The following is a 10,456-nucleotide window of genomic DNA, read 5'->3' as shown; positions in this document are numbered from 1 at the left end:
ACCCAAGCATCTGAAATTTAAAAACAATCCGAGTTGTTCATTGGTTCATTCTTCTGCATAGCTCATTCATCAGTCCTGTCACAAGCCTGGATATCACACTCAATGTATTGCTTATATAATCGGAACGAAACAGTGATCCAGCCCTGGTCCTTAACCAACTATGCCTTTGAACCAATGGATGTCTGCCTCACTGTGGTTTTGACATTTTGTACAAAGTTCCTGGTGATTTCTTGGCTGCTCCGTGTTGAGACTATTAAGTTAGACAAGCCTATGAAAAGCAATAAAGCACAGATCAAGAATCCGGAGAAAGAATGAGTCCTGAGAAATCAATTATTAAGCTTGTTATTCAATAATCATTGTATTGATTAATATGTTGTGAGCTTAGTATTATATAGATCTATTTCCCTTCCATTCTTCACCCAAAGAGCATCTTCTTTTATTAAAAAAAAAAAAAATGCAGGGGACACCCTGGACAGGGTGTCAATCCATCACAGGACACAATCACATACTACGGACACTTTGGACATGCCAAGCAGCCTACCATGCATGTCTGTAGACTGGGGAAGGAAATTGGAGTACCCGAAGGAAACTCCCACAGCATGGGAAGAACATGCAAGTTCTGCACACACACATAGGGCAGCAGTGGAAACTGAACCCCCAACCCTGGAGGTGTGAGGCAAACATGCTAACCACTAAGCCACCGTACACCCGGGGTATAAAGTGATTAAAAAAAATATATTGTTGGACTGCAGATGGTATGATGTTCCAGAGGTCAGAGTGACATGAGCTAATGAGTGCTAATATGATACCATGTACTGATCTGATGTACTTAACAAAATCAGTGACCCAGAATCCTGATTAGGAAGCATTTCACACAGGGCAGTACTGATTATTTTTTAAATAGAGAAGTATACAATCAAGACAAGAGCACTACATTGTAAATTAGCTCATAGGCCAGGGGTATAAATTTTTAAAGAAAATGTATTTTTTAGAAGGCAAAATCATTTAAATAATACAGTCTGTTATCACTGTGTATATTGCTCATTCTTGCAATTATTCAATGAGCCAAAAATGAGGCAGCAGCACAATGCATAAAATCATACAGATACAGGTCAAGCGCTTTAGTGAATATTCACATTAAACATCAGAATGGGGAACATTTTTTTTTTCTATCTCAGTAACTTTGACTGTGGCATAGTTGTTGGTGCCAGACAAGCTGGTTTTAGTAATTCAGAAATGATTGATTGCTTGGGACTTTCAAGCAAAAAAAAGTCTCTGGAGTTTACACGGAATGCTAAAACATACAGCATCCGGTGAGCTTCACTTCTGTAGGTGGTGAGATGAGCGAGGTCTGAGCAAAATGGCCAGACTCTTTCAATCTAGCAGGAAGGCTACTGCAACTCAAATAACCTTTTTACAACTGTGAGAGCAGAGAAGCAACTCAAAGCACACAACACATCAAGCCTTGTGACTACAACAGCAGAAGACCACATTAGGCTCCACTCCTCTCAGCCAAGAAGAGGTAACTGAGGGTATAGTGGCTTTAAAACAATACATATTACAAACAGCTCTTGTATTTCTGCTTTGCCTTTTTTTTTCTTCATCATTTCAGATTCATTTAGAGACTAAAATGAAAGACCGATCTTGAATGATCTGAATGTGTATCAGCAGGTACTAGGTAGATTGAACTAAAACGGGTAGATTAAATACAGCCGTCAGTGCTACATGCTTTTTAATATGGTGATGGTCAAGGTGCGTGACCAGGTTCTGCAATTGAAATATATTTTAATGACCCCAGGAATTATTTCTGCATAAGTTGTTGACATTTTTATCATAACTTTAATGGAAACAGAATAAGGTTCTTGAGTACACAGCCTATAGAAACGCTTGTACTTCAAGATGGACTTTGTCCTTACAGAAATGTACCAGGCATTTTTCATTTATGGAATTTTTGAATATTTGATTTCTAGACTTTTGTGTGGCAAAACATTTTAAATAGAACCATTTTAAAACGGGACAATATTTTATTTTAGTGTCTGCCAAAAAAAAACAAAAATTAAATACTTTTTTTTCCCCTTGTGCCCCCTTTTCATTAAAAAGATAAACACAACGTCATGCTTGGATCAATACAAAGTAAATGAACCCAAAGCTCAGAGCTTTATTTCTTGTAAAGACAAAAATAAAAAACTTAACATTTCTATTTTTCACACTGGCACGGAGTCGTGACGTCATTGTCTTCCGCCCGGACAGGATTTCCGCTTCTACCGGAAGTCTTATATTTGGCCTAAGTGGAGCAGGAGAAATGGCTGCTTCCATTGTGTGTGGCTAAGCTAACCTGCTGTTGGATTGAATTCTTTTAATTTAAAGGGTCAGGTGCTTTAATTAGTAACGGCGTATTTACGGTAAGCGAAGATCTTAAGATGTTAAACAACTGTTATTAACGTGCGTTGTGAATTATCAAGAGACACAAGAAAGCGAGAACCTATAGCGCTATCTAGCTAACGCTATATTAGCTTGTTTGCTTTCAGCCTAGCTTGTAGTGATTAGCCAGTTCACTAAAGTACTCGTTAGCAAGTCTTAGATTTATTCTTCTCTCGCGCATTGTGATTTAACTTTAGTTTAGCGCATCAATGCCTGAGCAAGGACCGAGAATGAACGGCTTCTCCCTGGGCGAGCTGTGCTGGCTGTTCTGCTGCCCGCCCTGCCCGAGCCGCATCGCCGCTAAGCTGGCCTTCCTGCCCCCGGAGCCTACGTACTCGGTGCACACAGATACCGAGGGCGCGTGCAGCCTGCACCTGAGCGAGCGCGCGGATTGGCAGTACTCCCAGCGCGAGCTGGACGCCGTGGAGGTGTTCGGCACGCGCACGAGCCGCGGTAACCGCGTCCTCTGCATGTTTGTCCGCTGCGCGCCCAGTAGCCGCTACACGCTGCTCTTCTCGCACGGGAACGCCGTGGACCTCGGGCAGATGTGCAGCTTCTACATCGGCCTCGGCTCCCGCATCAACTGCAACGTCTTCTCCTACGACTACTCCGGGTACGGCGTGAGCACCGGGAAACCGTCCGAGAAGAACCTGTACGCTGACATCGAGGCGGCCTGGCAGGTGCTCAGGACAAAGTGAGTGCAATCACAGCATCACTTCAGTATTACTGTGCAATGAAATTCACCCACCATTTTATAATCATCTGAGTCATCAATGTACAGCAGTGGAAACACCAACATATAACCACTGTCCTGTAGATAATCAGTTCTTATATATCTTATATATCCATGCAAAAATGAAATGTGATTTATTGATTTATGGTCTGATCTCTCACACACACTGAAATGTCCGAGAACGCTCACATCCCTATACTGCCCTGGTGTAAAAACGCAGGAAGCTTTCACCTGTGTCGTTTCCGTCAGGCCTTTATTTAAAAATGCAATCTGAAGGTTGACAATCTTTAACAAAGCTATCAAATCGGAGATCAGGCACAACAACTCCAGTTTTTGAGCGTCTCCGTTTTTTTTCGTTCCACATTGCAACGCTAAAATTACGTTTTCACGTGTATTGTTTCATACGTTCTCGAAAAGCTCCATTTTTGGTGGATACAAAGGCCGTCCCGGTGTGGACTGAAGGACAGGCGAGACTTCCACGTTCAGGAAAAAAGTGGAATATGATGCTTGTAATTTTATTCTGCTGGGGTTTTTTTTTTTAATTTTTTTTAAACAAACATTATAACAGCCTGTAATATTGAACAAGTGAGACACTGGAACAAGATGCATTGCAGAAGCAAAAGACGTCCGTGTTACATACAGTATATGAACATAGACAACACTCAGTACGTTTGCGTGGACAACAATAATCCGATATTATCCTGATTAAGATGACACTCTAGTTAAGAAGCTACCATGTAAACAGCGATTATTAATGACCTTAATCTGATTAAAGTCATACTCGAAGTAAACACAAATCAAATTAAGACATGTGGAGTATTCCTGTGTTAGTCGCATTATCGAAGTGCATTACAGACATGTACACACCTTAATCACACTAATAATGTCGTGTGGGAGTTTTCACCGCATTTTGCGACAGGACACGATCACACACGGCAATGCTCAACCGTTTTATGGTAAACGAGATTTCAAACAACTTGATGAATCAAGTTCATGCAGTAACAGCAGACATGTTTGGACAGCTTTTCAGGAGAAGCACCTCATACCAACTGTGAAGCATGGTGGTGGAAATGTTATGGTTTGGAGTTGCTTCAGGGACTGGACAGCTTGCATTCATTGATTCAACTATGATTTCTGCATCATATGAAAGAGTGCTTGAAGAGAATGTGAGGCCATCTGTCTAAACGTTAAACTGAAAGTTGACATTTTAACAGGATAATGATTCTAAGCACACTAGCAAATCCACCAAGGAATGGCTCAAAAAGAAGAAATGGAGGGTTATGGAATGCCTAGTGGCCTAGCAGTAATTTAGCTCATCTAAAGCATTTTGTTATGCTCACATGTAACATGTTAAACAGCTATAGTATATGTGCATGTAATTTAGATTATTGTATGCATTTGTATTTTCAGTTTCACACTATCCATGCGATAAAGTAACTCTCAACATCACTTTGTAGGTTCCGGTAAACATTGTATGAAGATGTTTAACTTGATGGATAATTGAATGAGGATTCAATGAGTCCAGTACAGGCTGGATTTGAAACCTACTGAAATGTTGTAGGGGGATTTGAAACGGGCAGTACATGCAAGAAAACCCTCAAACATCTTGCAACTGTATATTGCATGGAAGAGTGGTCAAAAATTCCAGCAAGCCAATGTAAGACTGGTGGACAATTATGCAAAACGAATAAAAAAAGAAAGTTATTTCTGCTAAAGCGGGCAATACTAGCTTCTGAGGCCAAGGGTGTACTTACATTTTCCACAGAAGAATCACATCTATTGATATTTCTGTTGAATAAATGATAGAAAAATTTGTTTTCCTTGTGGGTTTATTCAAGTATAACAACTTCATTAATAGGCACTGTGTCAAAGATGATCAAATATTTGTACAAATATGTCAAAAAAGCCAACGATTCCCATGGGGTCGTCGTCGTCTTATTATTATTATATTTTTTTTACATTTTAGCTCATAGTATAATTGGGTGAATTGGAACACATCACGTGTCTTTTTGTGCACAGGGGCATTGTCATGCTGGAACAGGAAAGCAGCTTCCCCAGACTGTTGCAACAATGTTTCAAGCCCACAATTGTCTAAAATGTTCTTGTATGTTTAATGTTACGTTTCAGTGGAACCAAGGGGCCTAAACCCTGGAAAACAGCCCAGACCATTATTTCTCCTCCATCAAACTTTACTGTTACCACTATACATTCTGGTAGATAGTGTTCTCCAGGTATTCACCAAACTCTTATTTGTCCTTCATACTGCCAGATGTTGAAGTGTGATTCATCATTCCAGAGAGCGTTACCCCTGCTCCATTGTCCAGTGGCTGCAAGCTTTATACCACTCCAGCTGACGCTCGGCTGGAGTGATCTTAGGCTTGTGTACAGCTGCTCGGCCATGGAAACCCGTTTCATGGTGCTCTTGACGCACAGTTCTTGTGCTGATGTTGCTTCCAGAGGCAGTTTCGAACTGTTCTGCTTCTGCACTAGAAAGAGTTTTATTCGTGTTACGTTAGACCCAAGCCAGTAAGCCCTGATGACCAGCATACAAAGATTTCAGTTACACGAGACAAGAATGGCTGTTGTGTGAACTGGTAATTAGAGCTGTGTAGAAGTCTGTGTGAAATACGGCAACAAAAGAGATGGGGCTGAATCTGTATTGATCGCTCTCAAATCAATTCCAGCCATGAGTCTGTCTGCATATGCACACTACAAAGTCTTAATAGAGAGAGAGCGAGTAGTGTTGCTGAGAAATTGGGCAATTGTTTGTGTGTACTTCTTAGACTGTTCCTACCATCGCTTGGTTTTCAGTGAGCTGACCACTGGAATTTTGTGGCTGCATCCGAAATCGCGTCCTACCCTACTACACGGAAGGTGAAAAGCAGTACGCCAGAGGGGTAGTATGTCAGTTCTCAGTGGGCGAGAAATATCCGGATGGTGTACTGCTTCAGGCCGGATTTTGCAGTATGCAACCGCTGGACACTACAGGAGTCAAAAATCCCATAATGCATCGGGACTGGTGTGGACAAGCCCAGAAAAAAACAATCGCGGAAGTATTGAACCTTACTTAAATGGGATTTGTTTAACAATACCTGCATAGATTGTTAACTTGTTGAAGGTTTAAACAAGAAAACAGTTGTCTCAGGGTTTGAAACCATTTTTTGTGATCTCCATCCTGCCTTAACCGGCCAAGCTAACGGCAACGAATTTACCTCAGCCTGTTAACCCCGCCCACTTTACATTACTAATTCAGTTAATTGTCCTGATGTGCATTTTGTCATTAGTGTGGTTGTTTTAATCTGGTGGTCCCGTTAAGATTTTTGTGTTTATGATGATGTCGAAGGTCACATCACAACATGGAGGCTGTAGTATGTCTGGCAGCCTTGAGGCTTTAAACTTGCCAACTAGAGTCAGAGGTCACATGCTAAAGGATGGGTTTTCTACATACTATGTACAGTTTGACAGTTTAAATAAAAAAAATTTTTAATGTGTGTGCTCTCTCTCAAAGGCCACATGACTAGATATGCATACTGTCTCACTGATGTTAAGCTTGTGATTCATTTCACACTTTAATTTCTTCCTCTACTCTGGGCTACTTTGTTTGGTACGATCTGTGAAGTGTGAACACTGTTTTCGGGCCAGGGATTCAACTTGTCACATTACTTCCTGTTTCAGTTTTTTTTGTTTCTGTGATGCAAGGGTAATAGTTAATATGGCTATCTATATAAATATGAAACCACTGGAGCACTGTAATTAGCTCATGTTTTTGGTGCAAGAGATTGCACTGAGCACAACGAAAAAGGCAGGCGTTCCTGCACGATGACATGCTGCCCATCCAGAACGCACTATTCTTTGCCACTTGAGTGTTGGTGCCACGGGAACAATAATAAAAAGCGGAAAACACACAAAGCTAGTGCTAATCATATTGTAAAGCAGCACGCAAAAAAAGTGACATGGAATTGTGTAATCAAGCCACTGTTTGGAAGGAATTCTTTGATGTGAATGTAAACCTGCGACTTGTTTTCAGACCGAGTGTGGAAATTCAGTATGTGAGGAATAAAACGTGACTGGGAATGCAGTTATGGGGAAATAATCAGTGACCCCATGGAAAGTTACTATTACCATCCCGAAGGTGATCAGTTTACTATACTGCCATGTGTGTTTCTGTGTTTTTTCATCTTATACCACAGCAATTTGCCAGCACTGACCATTCTTATTCATTAAGAATGACACCTGGTGTAATTTATTTCATGTTTGTGGAATGCAGTTGAAACTGCACTGTCGTTCCCTCACCAGCCACTAATTTTATTTTCCTTTATCACACTTTGATATGACACAAACAGTTTGGAGAAACTGGAAAGGCCAAAAGGCCCTCTGCCGTGAAGACTCTCCCATTTCTGAAAATGTAAACGTTATAGCCTTTTTAAAAAGTTCTAACATTCAAGACTGCTTCCAAATAAACATCTCCCTGCACATTTTTTTTCGTTATTCCTTTAACAAAAAAAACAAAACAAAAAAAAGTAAAATTGGTTTATGTTGCACTGTGGTTTAGTGGTTCGCATGCTTGCCTCACAGCTCAGGGGTTGGGGGTTTGAATCCTGTCTCTGCCCTCTGTGCGTGGAGTTTACATGTTCTTCCCCTGCTTTGGTGGTTTCCTCCAGGTACTCCAGTTTTCTCCCCCAGTCCAAAAACATGCACTGTAGGCATTTCCAAATTGTCCGTGGTGTATGAATAGGTGTGCGATTGTACCCTGCGATGGGTTGGCACCCTTTCTAGTATTTCCCCCGTCTTGTAGCCTGAGTGGCCTGGGATAGGCTCCAGGCTCCTCGAAACCCTTGTGTATATATGGAAAATGGATGGATGATTTGCATCCGCCATACGAGTCCCTGTTTAAATTATTACTTTGGAAATGTTAATGTATTACAATGACTACATTCATATAAACCTGTGATTCGCCTTGCAGCTGGAACCACTGTTTAAGCCATGTTGTTGTAGGAAAATAATCAGATCTTCTGACCAATCAGAACCAAGAATTCAATACAGCTGTGGAAGAATTAAGAAATGTCTTATGTTTCAATGTTGATGGGCATTCTCTATGAAAGGTTACATATGCGCACTATCTCACTGGCTACATTTACATGCACATCAGTAATTTGATATTAATCAGAATTTGGTAATATTCTATTTAGTATCGAGTCATGTAAACGCCGCAATCCTATTGCCTGATTAAGATTAAGACAGTATTCTGATTCCTGTCCCTGGAATATGCCCGTTTTAATTGGAAATTTGTTGCACGTAAACACCTTATTCAGAAATTCCACTGAAAGGAGATTTATGCGCATGCTCAGTCCACAAGGAATTGTGGGTGCTAACACATGCTTAGCTGTAGGTTAGGTATTTAGGAATGGCAACTCGGGCATACTTACAACAACCCTATATACAGGAATATTTCGATGCTTCTACGCATATACACATCGTATTCAGGATATGGCTGCAACCTGAATATAGTCTGAATTTGATGTCCATGTAGACAGGGCTACTGATGTAAGGCTTACAGACTTTAAATCAATACCGAGTCAGATGTCATGCATCCAAACTGAAACACTAAATGGTGGAACATCTGTGCTGTGGTTCTGCACTAGTGACCAAAAGGCTGAATGCAGAACGGCTCAAATAGACATTGGCACCTTATTAGTTGCTTTATATTTGATTCTGTCTCACTTGGCAAATTAATTCATTTGATAGAGTCATGAAGGATGAGGGATCTGTTTCTGCCTCAGTCTCGGTTATATTTGTTTTACTTGTCGAGGCAGTAATCTGCGAAGAAACGATTGTTCCACATTTCCTCCACTCTGTTTGCTCCGATTTATGTATTTTGACCTGTATATCATTTTATTCCCCACCACATGAAGGTGATATTTTGTAGGTGAAAACGATCAGCCTACGCTGTTAGACGTTTCTCAGTTCTTTATTGGCATGTAGGCTATATGTGCTGAAAACCGAGCAAAGCCATGCGTGGTCTGTGCAGTTACAGACTAGCTGTGCTTTTGCCCAGTACTGTGCTTTGCTGGCTGAAAAACAACATCCAGTAATTAATAGCTTCCCTTTTTTAAAATGTCACGCTGCATCTGCTCATCCGCGTTGTGCTGCATGTGCAGGTTATCTTAGATGGTAGATTAAAGTCGAAAACTTCAATTCTCTGTGTGCTCAAACAAAGACCGAAAAAGTTTTGAACCTCGTCAGAATAAATTAACTCGCCAAGCGGCAAATTTAGCTCAAAGTCGAGGTTCGTGCTAATCTGTTTAGGCATTAGCATATCACCACCCGACACCTTTCCCCAAATCAATTTACTCCTACTGAAATTGTGCCAGCTTTGCTGAAGGTGTTGGGTGGGTGTGTGTGTGTGTGTGTGTGTGTGTGTGTGTGTGTGTGTGTGTGTGAGAAGTGAAGTATGGCTCAGTATACCCAGAGTTTCCCTTACAGTGGATTGAAGCAGACTTGGCTTGTGTTGACTCTAGAAAGCGACATGGTGCCAAAGTTGCCTCCAGTTTGTTTCTTTTGGACATACACTGTCCAGATTTTTGGGGATTGGGTGTGTTTTTGAATTTTTTTATGTAGTGCTTTTTTTCGTTTTAAATGTTTTCTACCCTGGTATTAGTTTTTTCCATGTATGTCCTTTGCATAAAATTAGGAATCTTAGTTAAGTCACTGTAGCCATAATTGAAGCTCTGTTTTATCTAATGACTAGTTGCCTGCCGTTTTGTTGCTTGCTTTTTTTAGTCCTTGCTCTTTTGTTTACTTCTCCAAACCAGTGCTTGTCCTTATGTAATTATGGTGATTTTAATGGTACTTTCTGGATATTACATTTGAAGTGTAGATAACCTACCAACTCTACTTATTTTGTGAAAGCTGTTTGAGGCAACTTCGTCTTCTAGGGATGCATGAGATCACTTCGATACCAATGCTGGTTTAGTCATACTCGTAAAAATGTTCCCATGCCATGTGATATTACGTGACACATGCCTCGGGTTCAGTGTTGTGCTAATGAAGAAAATATCAAGAGAATCTACACCAGCTTCCTACAGTACAAGTAACCTGATAAAACGTCTTCTTTAAACAGTATTCGTAATAGGGAGTGTGAGGGTGGCCGACTTGAGCAGTATCAGCGAACGTAGTCATTAAAAAGTCTTCAGCGTGGAGAACTTTGCACTTTCTGGTTTCTCGGTAACAAGCAGCGCTTTTTTAAGCCTTATTAACATTGAGAGACAAAAAATAGGCTGGTGAGAATAATACATGGTGACA

At 40.8% G+C, this 10,456-nt stretch overlaps 1 protein-coding gene across 1 annotated transcript in view; it reads left to right on the top strand.

Annotated features, from left to right (window-relative positions):
* The first annotated feature begins 2,246 nt into the window (after positions 1 to 2,246).
* The window catches only part of abhd17c (abhydrolase domain containing 17C, depalmitoylase), a 48,651-nt gene continuing 40,441 nt past the window's right edge, over positions 2,247 to 10,456 (top strand). Inside the window, exons 1-2 of the mRNA XM_053634445.1 lie at positions 2,247 to 2,402; positions 2,619 to 3,115. Coding sequence (XP_053490420.1) covers positions 2,631 to 3,115 — 485 coding nt within the window. The 5' untranslated portion in view covers positions 2,247 to 2,402; positions 2,619 to 2,630. The remainder of the gene's footprint in view (positions 2,403 to 2,618; positions 3,116 to 10,456) is intronic.

Source organism: Ictalurus furcatus, chromosome 10 (assembly GCF_023375685.1).
Source record: "Ictalurus furcatus strain D&B chromosome 10, Billie_1.0, whole genome shotgun sequence".
Lineage (NCBI taxonomy): Eukaryota > Metazoa > Chordata > Actinopteri > Siluriformes > Ictaluridae > Ictalurus > Ictalurus furcatus.
Note: the sequence above shows the minus strand (reverse complement) of the source record. Positions and strands in the feature narration are given on the sequence as shown.